General features: G+C 42.9%; 1 protein-coding gene across 2 annotated transcripts; it reads right to left on the bottom strand.

Annotated features, from left to right (window-relative positions):
* Positions 1-753: 753 nt before the first annotated feature.
* tnfaip8l3 (tumor necrosis factor, alpha-induced protein 8-like 3) lies at positions 754-22,077 on the bottom strand. 2 transcript variants are annotated; one of them, XM_079162731.1, is made up of 2 exons: positions 21,760-22,077; positions 754-1,800 (listed from the first exon to the last, which is right to left on the bottom strand). In XM_079162731.1, exons 1-2 carry the CDS (start codon positions 21,803-21,805, stop codon positions 1,238-1,240), a joined length of 609 nt encoding a protein of 202 aa, XP_079018857.1. In that variant the 5' UTR covers positions 21,806-22,077; the 3' UTR covers positions 754-1,237. The 2 variants fall into 2 exon arrangements, with proteins under 2 accessions (XP_079018857.1, XP_079018858.1); XM_079162732.1 differs by lacking the exon at positions 21,760-22,077 and adding an exon at positions 9,834-9,930.
* Positions 22,078-23,398: the final 1,321 nt, after the last annotated feature.

The raw sequence follows: 23,398 nt of genomic DNA, 5'->3' as shown, positions 1-23,398 counted from the left end.
AATTATGTGTTTGACACATTTTATCTCTCGACAGCAGGAGACAAAAAGAACAAAGGTCAATAGAAGTAAATGAATAACATTTATACATTTCTCTTGATGTCCAATAACATTTAAATTTATAGAATAACTAGACAACTAACTTGAAGTGTGAGTTTAAATGGAGGCTTAAATGGTGGGTGGTCTGTCTGTTTTGAACTGGACTTCTCCTGTTCTGGCTGCCAAAATAATTCAACTGGAGTCACACCAAGCCACCAGTAATATTTATTATTTTCCTGGACCGGAGAGCAGAATAGACCAGAGGGCATCTAATGAACCAGAAATGACAAATCAGTGATTTTCCTGCTCATTTCAAAATGATCATTGGCAAATTTATGCCTGGCGTGCATATGGGGAAAGTAGTAGTTTAATGCACCATTTGTGGCTTATCTTCCAGAGCTGATCCACCCATGCATTTTATGTTATGGCAGCTGCTTCCAAAAAAAAGGGCAGCAAAACATTTAGTTATTTTAGTTTTAGTAAATTTGAAGCATTATTCTGAAAGTAACATTGTTTTCTTTCACACGTTGGCAAAAAAATGAGCCATGAGAGAAAATGATCATTATGCCAACACAAAGGAACAAACCCACCTTTCCTTAAACTTTTTCTAAGTTCACGCGGAGGTTTTGTTGTCAGAAGAACGGCAACATAATGTTTACAAGAAATCTTTAATAAAAGACAAGTGTTACACCCTTGTAGAGAAGATTGACACAGATACATAATACACACACCATTGGTCTTATGTACAAACACATAATTCAAGGGAATCCCATACAAGCACGTGTGCACACACACGCACACACACACACACACACAGAGAGAGAGACTGATACTACTACTGATTATCTTCCATATCCAACTATACCTAATGTATGTTTTTTGGCCATTGGTACAGTACACTTTTGCACACAAAGAGGGTGACTGGTAATGCTATAATGCATATACAACATGATACAGGCTGGCCCAGTGTGCAGCAATGATCCGCTGAGTGGAAAGACAGTCTAAAAAAAATCCTCTGAAATGAACCAAAGCAGCAGGATGTTACAGCCAGCTTCATGGAAATGCGTGAAGAAGAAACAGGAAGACGAGAGCGAAAAGAAGGAGGAGGATGTGAGCGGTCAGGGGGGGGGGGGGGAGCAGGAGAGACCAGCAGGAGAAAGAGGAGAAAAAGCTAGAGGTGAAGGAGGTCAGGTGTGTAAGGTTAAAGCGTTCCTTCGTCCAGCAGTTTGTTGATGCCATTGCAGATCTTCCTCAAGGAGAGTCTGTACTCCTCTCTGTCCCCGTACAGCTCGGCCAGGAACTCCCCGTGGGCAAAATGGTTGAAAACGTGGTCGATGCGTGCGTGCGAGCGCGCCGTCAGGTGCTGCTCGACCAGGTTGTGAAGCATGTCCCTGCACTCCAGCAGGAGCTCTGACAGAATATTCCTGTCAAAGGTGTACTCCACTTCGTAGAACGACACCGCCGTCATGGCCGCCTGGTTCATCTTCTTCTTGAAGCGCTCCACCGTGTCGAGCTCGTCGGGGCTGAACTGGTGGTTGCGGTACAAGATGCCGATCTTCAGGGCGATCTTGATGACGTCCTTGATGATCTTGTGGGCCTCCTTCTTGCTCTTGGTGAACTCCCGGCTCGTCTTGTAGAGCTCGTCCAAGATCTCGCTGCTGGTGTCGTCCGTCAGCATGTTGGCCACCACCATGGTCGCCATCTTGCTCAGGATCTTCTTCTGGGCCTGCAGGGCCAGGGAGCGGGAGTTAAAGCTCTCCTGTCCTGAAGGGAAAGAAAAGAGGTTTCGGGTTAGTCCTAAAGGTCAGCGATCCCCACTCCAACGTAAGCTTTTTAAAGAAAACAGTGGACGGAAATAACAAAACAGTAAATGAACGATCCTGCTGAAGTAGCTTGTCATGCACTGATTGTTTTGGACGGTTGGTGGCAGCAGAACGAGCTGGAAACAAAACACTGACATAGTATCATCTCATAAAATTGTTGTGGTAAAGCAGACTTGTTGCCTTTCACATGTCAAGCAGAAATGACCAACATTAGCACACATTTGAAGTCTTGTTTGTTTCTAATAGTCTAATAGTCATTCAACTTTTTGCTCTGTTTTGGTTTCCACCAACTCCTGAGGAAAGTATTTAGCTCTTTAGCGGCTAAATGCTCCACTTTGTTCAGATTGTGGCTAATTGTGTCCATTTGCTAGTATTGCCGATACAAAATAAAACTTGAATTCTGACTGAAAGCAAGTTTGTAAATCTGGTACTTTTGAAAGAATATTAGGTACATTAACAGATTGAGACACAGTGTGATGTGGCTTTAAGAGAAACTGAATCGATAAAGTCAGGTTTTTGTTTTAGAAATACAGAAGACCAGCAGTGATACTCAAATCACGGCCTGCAGGGTTGCTGGGTGGCATTCCAGTCATTTTCTAAGTCACAATGAAAATAAATTGATTCACGAAAAGTTTGTTTTGTACTTTTAAAGTAATTAAGGTGCCTAGGTGCATACATAAAAAAAATAAAATAATAATGTCCATCAAATTAATTTGAAAATAAATAATTCCCCAAAAAGAAGATGATTACAAGAATATTCCCCCGGGCAAAGCAAGTTGAGTATCCCTGAACTCTGGAAAAAGAAAGAGCACGTTTGCAGTAGATCTCGGCACATGTTATTAATATATTCTTTAACCGCTGCTCTTAAACTTCAGCATGTTTACATGTAACAGCTGACTTCCATCTGGACAAACAGGAAACTCTGTTGACCCATTGTAATAAAAATATGGGTCCTTCCCTTCTCCTGTTTTCACTGACACTACTTGTCCTTGCATAAAGAACTATCTGTGCAAGAAGAAGTCCGGTCTTATGTACAGATTTATTCAGAAGAAAGTCTTTATTACACAACTTGCAGTTGTGTAACAAGATAATTGGTGGCAGTATTTAATGTGATCTCAGTAAATATGAAAGCACAGCACTGGTGTAAACTGCTCTTGGATGACTCAGGTTTTTCTTGGCATGAACAAAGACTCATCCTCCAATCTTTTCCAAACGTGGATATAAAGAACTGCAGCTGACTTCAAGTTTATTTGTCCAAAAAAATAAATTGTACTTTTTTGATTTGAAAGAAGTTACAGAAGTCTGCAGAACACAGTCTGAACAAGTGAGAGCTGAAGAGTTGATGAAGCCACATTCAACGCGGGGCGGCGTCCTTACTGGAGCTGACTGGTGCGGTCGGCTGACTATGGGAGGAATGATAATCTGCTCTGGATAACATCAAACAGCTGCACACCGATAAAAACCTCTTTGGGCACTGTCTCTCCTAAGACTGGTCACAGTTTCATGCCGTGTCCCACTGCAGCCGTGATTTATCATAGAGGAGAACATCAAAGGCTGCCTGTGTCATCAGGCAGCGATCCCAACAGCTTAACATGTGTCTGTGTCAATGTGAGGAGTGGGAAGACGGAGAGGGGTTTTATTTAGGTGCCACCCAGCTACGAATTACACACCAGATAACTCCTATTATGATTAAAGCCCATGAAAGAGGCCTCGCTTTTGTCCCCGTGTTCCCTGGCCACTGTCAGTCCTCCTCTACATGTATGTCCAGAAAGAAAGAAAGAGCTTGTTCCCTGTTGGTATTGTTCCAGCCAACGTTGAATCGTAGGACTTCAGTTTATTTTATTGATTTTAATTATTTTCGACGTATAAATATGCGTTGGAAATATGTACAGTGCTACTTCATGCCAATGAAGCCATTTGAATTGAATTGAGATAGAGAGACACAGAGAGAGAGAGAGAGAGAGAGAGAGAGAGTTAGAGAGAGAGAGAGAGAGAGAGACAGAGATGGACTAAGAGAGAGAGAGAGAGACAGAGAGAGGCAGAGAGAGACAGAGAGAGACAGAGAGAGAGAGAGACAGAGAGAGGCAGAGAGAGAGACAGAGAGAGACGGAGTTGGAGAGAGATAGAGAGAGACAGAGATGGACTTAGAGAGAGAGAGAGAGAGAGAGACAGAGAGAGAGAGAGAGGCAGAGAGAGACAGAGAGAGACAGAGAGAGAGAGAGACAGAGAGAGGCAGAGAGAGAGACAGAGAGAGACGGAGTTGGAGAGAGATAGAGAGAGACAGAGATGGACTTAGAGAGAGAGAGAGAGAGAGACAGAGAGAGGCAGAGAGAGACAGAGAGAGACAGAGAGAGAGAGAGACAGAGAGAGGCAGAGAGAGAGACAGAGAGAGACGGAGTTGGAGAGAGATAGAGAGAGACAGAGATGGACTTAGAGAGAGAGAGAGAGACAGAGATGGACTAAGAGAGAGAGAGAGAGACAGAGAGAGGCAGAGAGAGACAGAGAGAGACAGAGAGAGAGAGAGACAGAGAGAGGCAGAGAGAGAGACAGAGAGAGACGGAGTTGGAGAGAGATAGAGAGAGACAGAGATGGACTTAGAGAGAGAGAGAGAGAGAGAGAGACAGAGAGAGACAGAGAGAGAGACTGAGATGGAGAAAGAGACGGAGAAAGAGAGACAGAGAGAGAGAGAGACGGAGTTGGAGAGAGATAGAGAGAGACAGAGACAGAGGCTGAAATGGAGAAAGAGACGGAGAAAGAGAGAAAGAGAGAGAGAGAAAGAGAGACAGAAACGGAGTGACAGAGACAGAGAGTGGACGGGGGCGTCATTGCCCAGTGAGTTCAGCACAGAACAGCAGATGAGCCCAAATTCAAGGACACCTGCTTTGTTGTCATTATAATTTGATCAAAACAGACAGCTATGCGAGCATGCAGAATTCCCATCATCACCTCATCTTCTGCGTGTGTGTCTATATACCGTATGTGTGTTATTTAAACACACACACACACACACACACAAGAGGTTGAACTCTCCATAACAATTGGGAGAAATCCTATCCGTGGCATTTCATGTGTGAATGTACAGAAGTGACATTTAATGTGTTGGTCTGAAGCTAAATGACATTTCACATACATATAATATGCCCACTTTGACATTTACAACTAATACGGCCAATTTCTTTGTCTACAGTCATTTACAAATACATAATATTTGATGTACTGCTCCTTTGTGCAGCTTCATGAGAGTGAGCGTGAGACAAAAGAGTGGGTCAGTTTGAAGATTTCAAACCTTCAGAAAAAAAGTTTCAAAAAAGTCTTTGTTACGAGGAAAACAAGTTAAAAAGCAAAATAAAACTGAAGAAACTCCTGAAGAACGCCATCCTTTCTTTTTTTTCAAAATTGTATTGATGTGTTTTGGAAAACAAGCTACAAACGTGACACTGACATAGTGACACTTAGTTATTGCCAACATATGTTGCCAAGTTGTTTTTCTTCTCTTCTTCTAGCTCTGTTTTGGTCTCAAGCAACTTCTGAAAGAAATATCTGGCTCTTAAGCTGCTAAATGCTTCACTTTATTCCATAGCTGTCTGCTTTTTGGTGCTGGGCAGGTAGCTAAATGTAGGGTTCATCCAAGATCTTTCCTGTGAAAACAGCTGCTTGCAGCGGATGGAAACTGAGACTGAACCAAAATCTTAAGTTGAGGCCACAAAATCGAAACAACAAGGTGAAAGACGCTGAAACTTTTTATGGAGCTTAGGGAAATTGCAAAGTTAGAGGATGTGTTTCTCACAATGAGTGACTCCGTTCACATTTCTCTTAGTCATTTGATCCATTGGTGATATGAGAATATTGATGTATGTGTAGCTTTAAGTGAATTAGAATGACTGATGAGTAAGTAATCAAAAAGTACATGTACAGTAAACCCGTAGTGGACTGTTCATACATTACCGTTCTGTGCTTTCTGTCGTGTGGAAGGTTGCATTTTGGATGTGATAATATAATGTGACCATTGACTTTATCGATTCAGTTTCTCTTAAACATACAGCACTAAGAATAGTCGTCAATGACTCCATACAAATCCTATATAATAGTTTGTGTCCAATCTCCGCAGGCCGCTGTCCACAGACTGCTTTTAAAATACCAAATGTAAATGACCGTAGGTGTCAAATAGATAACATGCATACACGCGTGATAACGGCAATACGGTGGTTTCCATGATATTTGAATAGCAACAGCAGGACATATAACTGTGGCTCTCATTAGGCAGATCTGTGCCTCTCATCAACAGGCCCTCTTTGTCACTGTTATTTCCTGTTTCTCTGAAGCAGCTCTTTGTTCCAGTGAGCCTCTGATATTCACAAACCCAACTGGATAGATTTCTGAAACCCTGGCACACTGATAAAGGTGACAGCTTGCTCCATAAAGCCGGCCTTGTCAGACCAATGGTCGTGCAGACTATTTGGATTTGGTGAGACCAGTCGCTCTGTCAGTGAATTTCTCTTCTGCACAACTATGTAATCAAGATCTGTGATGCAGAGATCAGTTCAACTTATAACTTAAATGAGTGCTGCATGAGAGGAAGTGATTGGATCTTTTCTGTTTTATGGTGCAGGGCTAAAAGTAGACTAATTATTCTCCTGCCACCCCCCGACACACAGCCTGGAGCCTGTTTATGAGGACCAGCAGGTGGCCATCAACTCAGTTGCCTTGACCCCTGTCTCAAGTTTGTTTGCACATCCCTGAGTGGTGAAAAATGTAAGCAAAAATGAAGTGTGTGTGTGTGTGTGTGTGGGGGGGGGTAAGAAATACCGTGAAGAACGGACACGAGGCTGCTTGAGGTGTGAGTCAGAGTGCTGGGGAAGGCGGTGGGTGATTCAGAGTCTGGCTGGAGATTTTAGCACATACAGAAAGTGAGCGTAGATGATTATAAAGAGACACTGAGAAGTCCACACACTCACATACAGTACAGCCTGTCACCCAGAAAGCTGAGATGAGTGACATGCGTGAGCCAGAGTGTCAGAACGAGTTTGAGAACAGTCCAAACTGTCAGCGGAGAGAAAACTGTCTCCCCTTGTTGCTTATCTCTCTCCTGCTCTCACACTCTCTCTCCTGCCTGCTCATTATTTTCTCACTTGTCCTCATGTGTTAAATTTTCACCAAATAACGGGAGTATTCTGTGTAGCACGTGAGAACGAGTTACTGGAAAGTAACGAACCGGGAGCAAGAGTTGTCCACAGATGCGGGGCCAGAGTGCCTTTGGGAGTTGGTAAAGTTTGCTTTTAACGTCAGGATTAGTAAGGTGCTTGCTGCTCTCTGACCGTGGCTGTTGACTAGACAGACTGTCTTTGTTTCCGCCTGATGTTTTTAGAGCGCTGAGTCAACAGTTTCTGCTGCGCTGCGTCAGAACATACATACAGTGTGGAACATGGAGACCGGCCAAACCTGCCCCGCTAAAGGTGGTACCCAGCAAAATAAATAAATAAATCAATAAAGAGTTTATGTTAAAAAAATGTATGTTCATTTTAGTCAGACACTCATGTCAATGAAGAGGCCATTTAAAGAAAATGGCTCAACAGTACAACTATCACAACGACAGGAGTAATTCTAGAAAACTAATCCAGTAATAGTTTGATACTTTGGTCAATTTGCTGATTCACTTGCTGGCGCAGAGTTATAGAGCATCTTGGAAAAACAACTTTTGTGCGTGCCTCTCCATTATTGTGTATGTGGTGCATTGAACTTTGACCCGAGCTGCACTGACCTTTGTGGTCACAGACAATCTCTGCAAAGACAACTGCTTGTACCAACGTGATCTCACAGAAATATGTAAAATGACCACGACCTCTAAGCACGTGGAAAATGACATGCCTTAGGTTCAGACAACGAAACCACTTAGTTTGGTTCAGGAAAAACATTGTGGTTGGGCTCAAAATAAGTCTGTAAACTGAATAGAATACATAAACACGTCACCAACGATACTTCACAATAACGACACAAACATAGGTCTCCTTTGAAAGTCCTGTGTGGGACCCCATCCAACCCGATCTAAAAGAAATACATGAAATGAACAAGACCTCTCAACAGTATATTAGCACCACAGAAACAATACCAATGGAAGGTCAGCTACGATCATTTGTCGTATCCACGCATTCACGTGAATACAGATGCAACGCTCAAAGCTAATGAAGTAGTATCTACGGAGAGCGACTAATTATGGCGGGCGGGAGGGGAGGGGGTATGGGTCAAACAAACACAGGACTTTCAAACAGGAGACCGATGTCCGTGTTGTTCAGTTTTGCTTTTAAAAGACATGTTTTACATCTTTATCATAAGCCCAACCATGGTGTTTTTCCTAAACCTTACTAAGTGGTTTAGTTGCCTAAACCAAACGTTAAATAGTTTCTGTGGTGGCGGCAAGTAATTTGACCCATTATGTGTCACCACCACGTAATACGTGTTCATTTCATGTATTTCTGTGAGATCCTGTTGGACCACAAACAGGGAGGCAGCTAGCCTCTGTCTGAAAGTAACAAAATCCGAAGGTAAAAATAAGGAAGATATCTTTGGAAGTTAAGTAACTGACGCTGGACACTTAGCGATAAAACACAACACTAAATGAAATGACTTGCTAATCTGGACATTTTCAGCAGCGTGCTGGGCAGCTGGGCTGCGAGACGGTGTCCTGAGGCTCGTGTTGGTCTCGTTCCAGGGAAACCAGAGGAATGAGCCACCAGCAGGACCAGCAGCTCCCACTGACGAGAGCCGACTGGCCTTTACTGACTCAACGCTGGGGGCACTTGTGGGCTTATCAGCTAGAACGCTGCGGAACACACCCATCTGACTGAGGCATGTGTGTGTGTGTGCGTGTGAATATGTGTGTTGTGTGTCTTTCAGTGGCTGTTTTTTGTGTTCTGCTTCATATAGCAACAGCAGAGAAACAACTTTAAAATAAATAGAATACAGCCAGTCATCATCACAATTTAAGTTAGATTCCCGGGCTGGACAGCGCCCCCCTTTCCCCCGCGACCCTCAACAGGATAAACGGTTAAAGATAATGGATGGGTGGATCATTACAATTTAGAAGAAAAAGCTTATTTAAGGTGATGATCAAATATATTGATGGTGATAACTGAATTGATCTGTATTCAGCATCGACACGTTCAAGGTCATTATTAAAACTAAGAGGAAAGCCAAAAATCTGTTTCTTATAGTTCTTTATAAACTGAATACAAAAATCAAAAAAATCAAAATTTGATGTCAAAAAAGAATGTAAAACAGCAGCATTTATTAGAACTAACTGATATAAACAGTATTTTTAATAAAAAAATATAATATATTGTATATATTGTATAATATAGTATAACAACATAAACATATGCATCTATAGTTATTGGAAAATATAAATGAAACTACAAAAAAAGAATTAACCCTCAGACCCTTCAGAGCAGCAAACACAATGCTCGATCAGTGCTTCCCTGTTTGGGGTTGCTAACAAAGAGGTTGCTAATGACAACATGCTCATGTTTTGTATTGGACAAAACCAGGTCACACTCCCTGCAGGTGCACGGGTGTGTGTTTTTTTGCCAGATAAACACGAAAACACATGTTCACCACCTGAACATATGTCTGCTCACAAACAGACACAGGTGTTCACACGCAGTCATTCTGTTAATGTTGAATATCGGCACACGATGAACACATGGCGTTTGATAAGAGAAAAGGAAAAAAGAAAAACGTCTGTTTATTTACTGACACTGCTTCCTCAAAACATTATTAGTTTGAACAGTCAAATATTAAAGGTTGCCGACAGACAACCTGGCTCAGAGATGCTGAAAGGTAAGAGAGGTTTGGAGTGGTTTTGGTGAGTGACAAACAAAACAAAAAATCTTTTGTACGCAGTTTCCTTGTAGCCCCGCTGTGCCTTTATGTGCAAGCTGTTACTTTAATGTATGTTATAACTGAATGGCCAATACATACCTCTCTGATGAACAGTTGCCAGGCCATTGGCTGCACCCTGTAAATGTTAAGATGGCAATAACTTTCCTTTTCAGCTGTTTTCTTTTATAAGTGGAACAGCGATCCAGTTCTAATCCCCTTTTGCCTCATATGTACTGGCCTTCCGCAGTAGTCGCATACGGTCATATTTCATATACAGGAGACAGGCTTTCAAATGCCAGCTTGTGTGCTCACACTGTGGCAAGAAATCCTGGAAAAGCCCTCCGTAATAAAATGTGTCATCCATCAACACCGGACCGCCATTTCACAGAGAGCCACGACACTAAAGAATGTATCAAGAGAAAGAAAATGTCAGGGAAAAGAGAAGGTAGAGACACAAACAAGGGTGACAGCTTGACTTCCTCTTCTCTTGCCTTGGCCCACTCGCTTTCTTTTTGGTTCTCCAATGGGGAGCCGCTGCAGACTCTCTCTGGCTGCATTTACAACGCTTGAGGAAAACAATGGAGCAGGTCATTCAGCAGAAGTAAAGAGGTTTTAATAGCCTGCAGGGTTGGTGTTAAGCAAGCCTGAGACTGGAGTGGGGAAGAGAGGGAGCCAGCTGGTGCCAGAGCTCGACCAGCGGTGGTGGAAGATATATTTAGATATTTTCTTTCTAAAAGTTAATACAACAAACTTTCATTTTGTGTTGATTTTGGCGGTCCCTGTGGACAAAGGTGGTATAGTTTCAGAGCACCAGACTCTCTTTAGAGCACCAGATTCCTTTCAGAAACTTGACTGCAGCAGGGGTCTAACAGTCTGCTCTGCTCAGTCCTGGTTCTCCTGTGCCTCTCTTCCCTCTAGTGGGCCCCCAATACCGCCCGGGCCTTCAGCTGCGGGGTGTCGGTGTTGGCTCTAAGTGGGGTCCGGCGGAGCAGCGAGGAGAGTATCAACATCAGAGTATTAGCAACAGAAAGTACTAATAAAGCTGTCAGATAAATGAAATGTAGTAAAATGCACAGAATTTATACTCCTTGTAGTGGAGTAGAAGTATAAAGTAGCTTCAAATGGAAAGACTTAAGTACAAGTACATGAAAATGTTATACGTATGTGAACAGTACTTGAGTAAATTTACATAGTTACTTTCCACAAATCTAGACGAGTGGATCTAAAGATGAGATGTATTTATTATACAGTGCCATTCTCTGGGCTGCAGACTTTGTGTTGGTCAGTTTACATCCACACACAAGCAAACACACACACACACACACACACACACACACAGACAGGTATTAAAAAGAGTGTGTAAAGTTACATCACGGTGCAGGCCTTCACACACAAGAGAAAAGCTGCTGAAGTATTCAGGCAGTTTAGTCTTTTCATGTGAATCCTCCACTTACTCCTACCGGCAAAGTCTCCATTCTGGTGGTATTTCTTTACTCCCACTGCTCTATTTAAAAGATGACTCAAACACACCACCCCTGCTCACTGTCTGTTGTAACGCGTGTGTGTGTGTTTTTGTATCAGATTCAGCTTTAAGGTATTTGGAATTTGTTGCTCTTGATCTATTTGTTGCTCTTGATGTATTTATACATAAATAGAAATAACAGTTAGGAACAAAGACAACAAAGCTGGACAAATATAGGTAAATACTATAGGGAACAAATATAGATAAAGAATAAACATACTATATAAATGTATGCACCAAGCAATCACCGACATGAGAATTAAAATAAAACAAGTGTACAAGTCATGTGTTCTGTAAGCTGAAAACAATACAAATAGTACAAAGAAATACATACTGAATGTCTACACTGTATGATTACGTGTGTGCATGTTCACATGTCTAGATAGTGTATATACAGCGTATACGATTTATATTGACAGGGACAGATGATATGTAGGTATTTCAAAATAAAAACTGTAAAATTCTAATCTATAACGGCATCAGTGGGTATTTAAGAGGGTTCTAGATGAAAGTAACTGGGGATGATAAAGATTGAGAAAGATACTGTTTCCGCTGAGAGAAAGAGAGTGAGACGCAGTGCTTTAATGTGCATTATTCATGACATGTAAAATCTGACTCTGAGCCAGTTTCCAAAGGGCACTCTTGTGCTGCAAGAGGTCAGTCACCGTGCCTGAACAGCTGCTCAGGATGTAGAGGAGCATTCACACCTTTCGGGTTAATAACTAACTCCCTTTTAAAACCTTAATGACTTTCATTTATGTGAAGTGGCCACAGAGTATAAAGTTCATTTCCTTTTGTAGATGTGGATCATTTCGTGTTTCTGGCTGAAACTGGAATGCACAGGTTACAGCTAACTCGTGCTTTTCTGGAAGAAAGTGTAATAGCAGGAAGTACAGATTTATCCTCTTCACCGATCCCCGAGGCTTGTAAAAGGCTGCTAACTTTTTGCAGAATATATGACAAATGGATGTTACGGTTTTATTGTGCTGTTAATGGTTTCTGCGGGTGTTACCTGCATCAGCTTGGACCTAGTTTTTATTCGTCCCCAATGGGGAACGTGGCTGAGGTGAGGCAGAAAAGAAGCCGCATCCTCTCAGAAAAACATGTGAGAAACATAAAGTTAAAGGAAATATATACAAGTGCAAAACCATCTACGAAAGCAAACACATGGATGTTAACATAGATTCGGATTAAAGCCTTATCCTACGAGAAAGCCTCACCGCGAGCACAGGAACTGAACACAACATTATACTTGACCTAATAAATGCTGATACATCAGCCAAAATTAGCTTATTGCCGGTATATTGGTAACGTAATTACATTGTATTTTAGCTTCACACAGGTCAGGCGTGAAGAGTTGTCAAAGTAGGATTTGCACTTCCCTCTCTCTGTTTAAAAGAAAATCACAGCAGGCTTTCCACACAATCGTTGACTGTGACAGTTCAGAACAGCTGCATACACTTTTGCCTTCAGGTGTGTTTTACGAAGACATAGCCTGCTAGGTGTGGAGGTTAACAGAGAAATTGACGGTGTTGCAAAAAAACTAAAGTTGGCATTGAACTTGTGAGTGTGTCAGTTCAAGTCAAAAGAAAGATGCAGGTGCTCCGTGTAGGCAGAGGCTGGGGTTTGAATCAGAATTTCAATTAAATTTGATTTGTATTGCCCAATATCACAAATCACAAATTTGCCTTAGAGGGCTTTACAATCTCTCCAACATACAACATCCTGTGTCCTCTGTCCCCCTGCCCAGTGCAATAGATGTCACGAACGTAATACAATTACAACATAACTTTCCTGTCGATTATCTGTCAATCCAAGAAAAGCAAAAGCCCCAAAAATAATCTTATAAGAAAGATGGATATATTTGAATGGAGCAGTCAAAACAAAGCCAGTCTAGATAAAGGTGGAATACGCTGACTCAGCCAGTTGGGTGTATCGGTCAGAATATATTGCAATGGGCAGCCAAACAAGGTGTGACTCGAGCATTACTGGCAAATGCACAATGGATGAAAATCACATACGCAAACCTGTTGGGAGTGTTTTTCAATAAAAGCGAGTCGATGTATGTTAACGTGACTGTAATGAGGAGGTCTGATATACACTACGAGACTGAACCTACAAGTGTGTTTATCCTGGGACTGGGCTAAGTGTCTCCAGTGTGACTAAGAGGTCCGGGGAAAAGCACTTAAGAGCCACTCTGAGGGACACAAGAACAGCCTTGTTTAATGCTCCATCCCTCATCTCTTTCCTTGCCCCTCTCTGTCTCTTGGTTTTAATGGCCACGTCCCTGTGGAGCTGGCCCAGTGAGATGAGGCGAAATGAAGCAGTGGCAGGAAATGTCTGATTGATTAATGTGCCGCTGGCTTGATCGCCTGTCACAAGGATTGGGAGAGGGGGGGTGGGGGTGGTGAGAGAAGGAGAGATATCAGTGATTTGACCTCCACCTTTAGCTGTGTGCTTGGCTTTCTTCAAAGTCGCTCCTCGCTATGAAGACCGGAGAGGCCGCTGGTGCGCAGAGGATGAGAAGTGGTATCCAGGACATCCTGTCAGGGCCCTGTGAGGTTCCTGCCCTTTGACCTCTCCTCTGCTGTAAAGCTAATGTCTTCACCAGCTGCGGTTCGATGACGTCTGCCATTGTTTAGCGAGTAAAGAGCCAGGCCACCGTTAGCTGGTTAGCCGGGCATGGGAACTGGCTGGAGGCTGTCTCCCCTCACTGCTTCCCTCCTCGGGGAGCTTCTCTGGAAAACTACTCCTCCAACGATCCTTAGCTGTCAGGTGGGCGTGAATAAATGAATGTCCACTGGTAATTTCCCAATGTGACACAACATGTACATGCCCTAAATGGCCAGTGTTAGTAAGTTAAGTCTCTGGAACTGTCTTGGCTTACAGGAAGCGATGCTTTTTTACATTTTTGTCAGAGACAGAGACACTGAAGAGACACAGGGACTGCAAACAAAGACAAGAGCGCCAACTACAGCCGAACCTTCACTGTGTAAATGTGAGACAGCACAAAAAAAACAGAGATCGCTTGTTTGATGCAGCCGAGCAGAAAAAAAAATCCTGTAGATAACCACCTCAAAAAACTAATTTGATTCATAGAACACTCTATTTATAGAAAGTCGGGTACAAATGTGTGGGTGTGTGTGTTTTTGTGTGTGTGCCATAATGATAGACTGTGAGACTGAGGCCTAATAAAAAACAGAGGAGGAGAAAATATTCAGGCTTTCCTTACTTTATCTGGCCAGGAAACCAGACAGAAGGTTCCCTTGACTCTTTCCATCTGAAATAAAAAAAACTAAGCTATTTACAGAGAAGGGAGGAAGGCGAGATAAAGCAGGAGGGGGGCAATATGTACATTTTCATTTCACACCATTCAGTCACTACTAATAGAAGTGAGCAGGAAAAAGTAGAAAATGAGAGGAAGTAGGATATGTTTGCTTCAAAAAGGCACAGGAGAAGAAAACAAAAATAAACATACAATCACAGCCATTCTGAAAGCCTGCAAATGTGTCATTTCCTTTAAACCCAGCATAGAGGAGTGAAGGAAAGAAGGACGGAGGAGGTGTTAAAGAAAGAGAGGTGAAATCATATGTCCATATTTTGATCGTCAAACTGCCTTTACGTCAGACACACAGACCCACACGACATCAAAGAAACATTTTCTCAGCCTCAATTCGCTTTAACTCATCTGCAGCTGTATGAAGAACCGGATGCAGCGTGAGTCTTTGTCTCACATTCACAAAGTCTCTCGTCTCTTTTTGTTTATCTCTTCCTCTCTCTCTGTTCATTTCTCATCAGATCTACACTGAGCCGAGCGTGAGTGGCAAGGAAGTAAGTGTTTTCCGGCACTGGGTGAGTCGATCCTCCCATAGACCTCAGCCAAGTCTCAGCATGCCGTGGCATCGTTTACAAAGAGACACACACACACACACACACACCCACGTGCACGCACGCACACAACACACACATGCACAATCAGCCAGGACTTGCCAGCTTTCCCCATAACTTTGGCCTCCTGGTTTGTTTACCAGTTACCCACTATAACGGAGTAAAAGTGAGGCACTGGGAAAGCTTCAAATCACTAGAGGCCCATGTCTGCTGTTGCCTTTATATAGAGCTGAAGCCCCGCCCCCTGCCCTAGCTACCCTCTCTCGCACTTGCATCCATAACTCAGTGTTTTTTCTGTCCTTATCTGTCTGTCCTTATCTTTTTTCCTCACCTGTCACAGTGTCAGGTCACAACTGCCCAATGTTTTTGTCTGCCACTTCTGAGAGTTATGCAGAATCTATGTCGAATTGTAAACACAGAGTCAGTGTCAGTGGTACCAGACAGTAGAAAGGTGGATTGTATCATGATCGCTGACTTTTTTATAACTTAAAAAATGTTTAAATAAAAAGAATTCTGCCATTGTGGCTGGTGTTCCTGGAATTTGTAACTGCCACAGCCAACATTTACACGGTATTTGGCAGGTGGAAGGTGTTATAAGGTATGCGTTATGGGTCGGGACAGTGTTATCAGGGGTAACCGCCGTATGATAGCGGATAGTGCAGCGGCCATTTTGTAGTCAGTGGGACACACAAACAGGGACTAACATGCACACTACGTAAGCACAAAGTATGAAAGCACAAAGAAGCTCGGATTACAGCACACACAGAGGGAGAATGACTTCATTCTCTGCTCAGGACGCCACTTAACCTTTACATAGGAAAAAGCTGCTCATCATTTTTAATGTTGCACCTTTAAGACAGACAAAATAACGATTTTGTTGGCAGACCACAACTACAGTTCCCATGATAGTGTCACGGGGTGACGTTTCACGGTAAAAAACAGAGGTGGAAGAAGTTTTTAAATCCTCAATTAAAGTACAAGTACATCATATTTGTATCTAAGTACAGCACTTGAGTAAATGTACTTGGTGTTTTATTTACAAATTAGAATGTTAGCCAGTACAGAAGACAGCTTTTTAAGAATACAGATGAGACACACTTTCAGTGAGAAAACAACATGGAGTTATAAATGTTAGGGGAGCAAAGGTTAGCCAGGAGAAGGGGCGGGGCTTCAGATGTCCATGCTGCCTCAATTAAAAGGTTGCTCTCCCTTTGATTGAAGTCATAAAATTGGATACACTTTGAGCTTTGGCCTTGAAGGCCCTCACTGTGCATGACACGCTTTAGTGTAAAGCCAAAGTGCTGCTGCTCTCTTGGCTGCCAACCCACCACTTACTAATGACCAGGAAATAACTGTGGTTCAAACACACACTCACATCAACACACACACACACACACACACACACACACACACACACACACACACACACACACACACACACACACACACTTGTAGATTTGTTTCTGACTTTTAGTGACTGCATTCCTTCTTTCAACCTAACCCTCTGCCCTACCAGCCAAAACTGAATCCTTCCATGGGTTAATTCAAATCATTCAAGCCTTAAAGGATAACGCAGTATATTAAATATAGTTGTTTCTCTTTGTTGCCATTATTGCCCATGAAACGTCTAAACCCACCGATTTGATTGTCACATTTGCTATCTCTGTCTGTTCTGCTGCCTTCTACCTCCCAGATGAAAACGGTGTTAAATGTACTCTAAAAGCAGCTTAATGTGACGCACTGCTACTGCTACACTAACTGTTGAGATATACTATGCATGGGTATTACATCTTTTCCTTCCATTATCTCCTAATGCTGTCTATAATCAGCACTGTTACTTCAAATTGTGCCAGAGTTAAGTGTAAAAAGCTTTGTGTGTAATTGCCTGCCACTCTGCCTCGTTTTCTGTTGCCTGTTTGCTGCCTTAATAGTTACGTGGGAGAGGAAAAGTCTCCATTTAACTCGATATAATCTGCATGTTGAGGTAAACAACAAAGAAACAAATAACCTTCCTCAAAATGTCCTGCCAATAATTGTGAATTTAAGTCAACGCAAATGAAGAAATTATACAGATACAAGTTCTTGCAACAACAGACTGTATGTAAGAAGTGGGCATAGTCACAGTGTCGTTTTGAAGCCTTGAGATTGCCATCTTGGTTTTTGGCCGTCGCCATCTTTGGTTTTCTGCAACCGGGCGTGACATGAGAGGATACCCTGCTTTATGGTTTATTTTACTCTAAATGGGACCATAATTAACTACATGACCATCATGCCTGCCTGCATCACAGCTCCTCTGCAGATCTAGATACCTGTAGTGGCTCACTGCTCCACCGACGCCACTCCAGCCTTCCCTTAATACACACGGGCCTCCCTCAAATAGCTCGCCTCTCACACCAGGCGCCAGTAGTGACTGCTTGCTTTGCTTCGACTGGCCCTCCAGTGAAACCACAGCCTTCTCCTCCTCCTGAGTGTGTGTCTATGAGGCCTTGTCAAAATGCCTCCGCGGTCTAATTTCATGTTTCAGTAATGGCTCCGCCGGGGGAAACAATTCTCTCTCCAAATGTCCCACAAACACTATGAAATGCCACAGTATTATTGTGTTAACGCATGCATGTGCATACAAGGGAAAATGCCCAGTGGTAAAAGACCTGGGAGTTACAGGGAATTTTAGGGTTTGTCTTTCGCTGCCTCCAGAGGAAATAAAAAAAAAAAACTTTCTCCTGAGTCGTCTTTTCCACTTACGGCTTCACTCCTGTTTTCTTTTTCTTTTTTTTTCTCAGTTCATGTTACAATTTTCCAGAACCAGCTCCCGGTGTCTCGAGTGAGTGTGTGTATGTGTGTGTTCAGGGCCGGGTTGCAGTAAGCACTCTCCATCTGTGGGCCAGATTATAGGCGGAGGGGGGAAAAAAAATTCAGGGATGCATGTGTTTGCAGACCAAAGAAATGAGCAAGAAGAGTGCGGGCAATTTTTCAGTGTGTGTGTGTGCATGGGAGTGTTACAGTGTACGCAGGGCTGGCCCACTCTGCCTGTCTCTCATGTGTAAAGCATGTGGCCCGTCTGCCGACATGGCAATCATGAGGCAGAAGCTCTCTGATTGCTGGGTGCTAATGCAGCACAGATCTTTGAAGTGTTTGTGGAAGTGTGAATTAGTGGCATTCAACGCGACCAATACAGTTATAGTGTTTGTTAGTATTTGACTGTGTGAATGCCGAAGAGGATCACCTGGCCGAAGATTCAATTTCAGCTTTGTCATCAAACATCTGCAGCTTTTCTTTTTGTTTACACAAACCATGCAACAACCCTCATGCCCTTATGCATCCCACATCTGTTATTACAACAGCCAAACAGCTTCTCTTCTCAACAACTCCGCTTTCTGTAGAGAATTTAAAGTAAACACAAATGGCTGGAAATATCTCTTGGGACGGCAGATTGGGTGTTAGAGTGATTTGCATCGCCATTATGATTCAGCCAAAAGTCGACCGTGGGCTGAATATTCAGCAACATAATGTGATAACTAAAAACATTCAATCCAGAATCCAGAATTGTTAATTAAATGTAAATGCCTCTGTTGTGTGCCCATTTTGCGACGCGGATAACAGTCCTCCAGCACAACAGGTGTGTTGACGGCCAGACACGCTTTGACTCATAATAAGGTGTGGTCATCTCCACTGCACCACAGGAAGGAAGGACAGGACTGCTGGATGAATCAGTTTGTGGGTATTGGTATGGTCAGTGGATGCTCATTGCATGACTGGAGGATTATGGGAAAACGGTGAGCCTTTGTGTGAGTGTGTGTGTGTGTGTGTTTTAAGGTCTAAAGAGTATTTCTAGATTAGCTACAGCTGAGCTCTGCATGTGGCTGATCTTTGTGCTTCACACAAGACAGAACAACACAATGACGAAAAAAGATGATTGCTCCGTCTCTCTCCATCGTCCAAATCCTGACTCTCAAAAGTGAATTATCATGCACTAGTCTCCCCTGAAACAGATTTGTTCTTTTGTGATTTATTTTCTTTCGGCAGGCTCATTAGCGTCAAGGATCACAGTTTGGTGTTGGCCTATAATAATCCAAGTGCAAGGATCTTTTTTTGGTACAACAACCTACATTCACCTGAGAGAAATCCCCGTAGGAAGAGGAGCAGATAACAACTTTCCCACCAACAGAACCTGTTTAACACGCTGCTGTTTCCCAGACGCACTCTGTGTTGTTGCTTTATCTAACGCCATTTGAAGAGTGTAAGAGGATTTTACTCATCAACACTATTTGTGTCTATACCTATGAAAATCAATAATTCCAATTTAACCCACGTAATCAATATGTATGTAGTCCATGTGATGGTAAACCAGGTGAACAAAGAGCGACAAAGTCCTCATCGGGAACGTGTCCTTACGTCCTTATTTCACACGAAACTTCCCATGGCCATTTTAACCCATACCACAATCTTTACCTAACCCTAATCAAGTAATGTTGTTGCCTAAATACTGCAAGCACACTGGTCACTCATGTTACTCCACATCTTTCTATCTATTACAGTTACCTAGCAACAATATTCGGATAATTTAAACCACTCAAGTGCCAAACCGTTATACGTATTCTTGACTATGTTGAAAACACAACCTCACGAGTTTCACTTGGAGGCAGCGTAACCTGCTGCTGAATGGACCGAGCTCAGGCGTGTTCTCTGGGGCATTGTGGGAAATAAAGAACTGAAGAAAAAGACAAGATAGGTGGTGGGAACGTTGGCTTTGCCGAATATCACTAAAGACAGCGTCTGAAGCTGACTTTAGGGGACATTTCAGGGACATGTCAGTCTCACTCTCTACACTAAAAGCCACCAACAGCTCGAGGGCAAAGGAGAAGGCCGCCTGAAACAAAATACCCTCAATATTTACACAGACGATTTGTGCCGGAATACATTTGAAAAGCATAGATCAATCACGCATCCCTCATCCACGTATGCAGGAGGAATAAGGGTCGTGTTTGTGTACAGAAACACTTTCACTCCTGTTTTCAAAATACATTTGCTCAGGTTTCGCTGGGACATTTGACCTTATGAAGTGAGTCGTGCCAGTTTTGTTTTTTTTCACTGACAGTTAGACTGACGAGTAAAAAACTGCAGCACAGCCACAAAGCACGACGCATTTTGAGTATGAGTCAGTTTCTCGCTTTCTGTCGACCGGAAAAAAATGTCATTCTGCTTTTGCTCCCATGTCACCTTTCCCTTTCAACATGTGTAATATTGCTTTTAGGCCAAACACACTACAATAATTAAATCCTACTGTATTACATAGACTCTGTAACTTAGCGGATCACAGCATCTTTAGGAAAAAAACGACCATGAAAGTGAAATGCATAAAGCCTCTGTTTTATATGAGAGTCCTGGTTGACGGTCTGCGTAAAATCAGCAGATGATACGGATATGTCATCGCCTACTTTCTGGCTCTCACATTAAGGTTCCTCTCTCTTTGCAGACAGACAGACCGACAATGAGCCAGATGGACAGACAGATGGTTAGAGTTCAACAGAGCATCATCAACATACAAAGCTCTTCGTCGTCAAATAAAGAGGCAAACAGCCACGCCATCATCAAAATCATCACACGGTCGCTAACAGGGGCAACAACATGCCCTAAATGATACGTCCTTTACGATATATGTAAAGTATATGTAAAAAAAGCAAAGAGAAAAAGCCTGTTCCTGTATGCTGCTTGGCGTTATGAAAACCTGCTGGAGACACATTTGATTCATGATCTTTGAACTCAAACTCATCTCCCGAAGGCAGTTTCATCTCCTGGTTTGAATTCTCTACAGGATCTCAGTTTAAAAAAAGACAACAGCCACCCACTCACTTGGAATGGTTTGAAAAGTCAAGACACAAAACATCACAGATAAATGTATCTTTGCTGCGCTTTCTTTCACTCTGACACCATGAAACAACTTCCAGTAAACCGCAAATCTAAACATTTTGATTCTCCCTGCCGGTGATGAGATGCTGCAGAAGAAGAAGAACAAGAAGAAGAACAACAAGAACAAGAACAAGAAGAACAAGAAGAACAAGAACAAGAACGAGAACAAGAACAAGAAGTGTCCAGGGAGGCTGTGCTCTCTCTGTAGCTGGATGTGTTGATGAGCAGACTGGCTGCACGTGTCGGAGCTTGCCTGTTCCTGGTGGTGACTGAGCCGGCTTTCATCCGCACCCTCAACGAGGCTCGGGCCAGTCACCAGCGTCACATCAGAGCTCACAGGCAGCTTGACATGGATGCATCTCAGCAACGAGCTACAGATAATGGATTTAAGTGACTCTTAAAAGTTGAAAATTGTGTTTGATTCTTGATTTTGGGGGGGGGGGGCATTATAGAAGTATTCAGATGTGTAGGCAAACTGCTGATCAGTGTAAGGATGGCTGCATGGTGAGAGATAATACAGAGTTCCTGGTGACAAAATGTGTGTATGTTGAGGGTCCACTACTTGATAAAAAATGCTGAAAAACCACGCAGGAAGAACTCACTGACCCTCTGGATAAACTCATGCACTACTCTGTAAAAGTCAGATTTACGTAGTAATTGATATGAGTCAACTGATGTTGTAGCTGCAGTAAAGGTGTTGAGGCTTACCTGGAGACAGGTCTCCGTCACTCTGCTCTCCGGAGTCTGAATCCATTTTCCCCTGCAGGACACTCGGAGGCTGCAGAAGCTCTCTGATTCCTCTTTCTGCTTGTTCCCTTCCTTCTCAAGGGATTCTTCTGATTTCTTTACCCAGAGAGAAAAAAAAATGCAATTTCTTGTTGTTGTTTTTTTGCTTTTTCTCCTGGTGAGTTGAACTTCCCCTCCCAGCCTGGATCACTGCAGCTGCGAGAGGAATGCTTTTGGGCTGATTTGCTGAGCTGTCCTCCTTTTTCCTTTTGCTCTCCTCTCTACTTCTGACTCCCTCAGTTTCCCTCTTTCCTTCTCCTTCTCATCTACTTTCCCTGTGTCCGATGCTCCCTCCCCTCTCTCACTCTCGGTCCGTCCCCCTCTCGGTTTCTCCCTCCCTTGTTCCTGCCACTTGGTTCCTCCTCCTCCTCCTCCCCCTCCTCTCAATCGGTGCTGTCACACTCAGCCTCTTCACGCTTTCTCCACTCAAACTCTTTCTCTACCTCTTTCTGTATGCTGTAAGTGCCGTCTCTTCCTCCCTCTCTCTCTCTCTCTCTCTCTCTCTCTCTCTCTCTCTGCCTCTCTCCCTCCCTCTCTCTGTCTCTGGGTAAGAGTGCTGCCTGTGTTTGAGCAGAGCAATGGGAGAGACTCATTCATGGCAACTTGAAATTCATCTCCAGCAGGAAAAATCCCATGAACCCCTTGTTACTGGCTGTTAAAAAATCAGTCACTTACTATCTGTGGCGGTCAAGTTAGGCCAGGTTACTGTTTTACTTTCTCCAGTCATCACTGGATGGAGTTGACATGTTTTGGAGTCATTTAAATGGGATAGGAAAGTATTTTTAGAGCTGTTTTAGATGATGATGCACATTTAGAAGAAAAGTCCAACCTGATTCACATTGCCTTGCCATCACCGGTCACTTCCATCCATGTGTGTATTTAGTGTATATTTAGATTGCTTTTCTTTCCCACGCAAATATATTCGCTTCCATTCGTTGCAGAGACTTGCTGCTAGATGTTTATGGATGCTCCAGCATTTCATATTCGGTCGACAAACAGCAGCGTTCTTTTTTTGGATTACTTAGCTTATGAATGCCAACTCTGTGTCAGTGTGCCCTTGACTAACGAGAGTTTTGAGGACACTTGCTGCTTTTAAAGGCATTTCCGTTCAACAAATATACAACTTGATTGACTTTATGAGACTGTAAATGTATCAGATTTAAGTCTTAAGAATGGAAGACAATGGTTGGAGGCCCAATCTAGAGACTTTGGTGAACTAAAATAAGACTTATGACTTATAATGCAAACTCTGCATTTCATCTTTCCATAGTAAATGATTCACAATAAGCATACAGAACTGAAATGAGAGGAAATATTGGACCTACAGTACATCCATAGGTTGGCCAGAGACACGACTCCAAATTAAGACAAACAAAGTGCACAGGAAGTGTCTCTAGGTATTTCTAGCACAGCTGCATTTGATTTTGAGCAATCAATGTCAGGTTTTGGCAACTCAAACGACAACAGATTCTTTGTTGACTCACCATTTTACACATTCAACAACCACGCAGAGAGGTATTCACTGTAGGAGACGATATAACAGTTTCTCCACCCACCAAAG

The sequence above is a fragment of the Pholis gunnellus genome (genome assembly GCF_910591455.1).
Source record: "Pholis gunnellus genome assembly, chromosome: 1".
Taxonomy (NCBI): Eukaryota; Metazoa; Chordata; class Actinopteri; order Perciformes; family Pholidae; genus Pholis; species Pholis gunnellus.
Note: the sequence above shows the minus strand (reverse complement) of the source record. Positions and strands in the feature narration are given on the sequence as shown.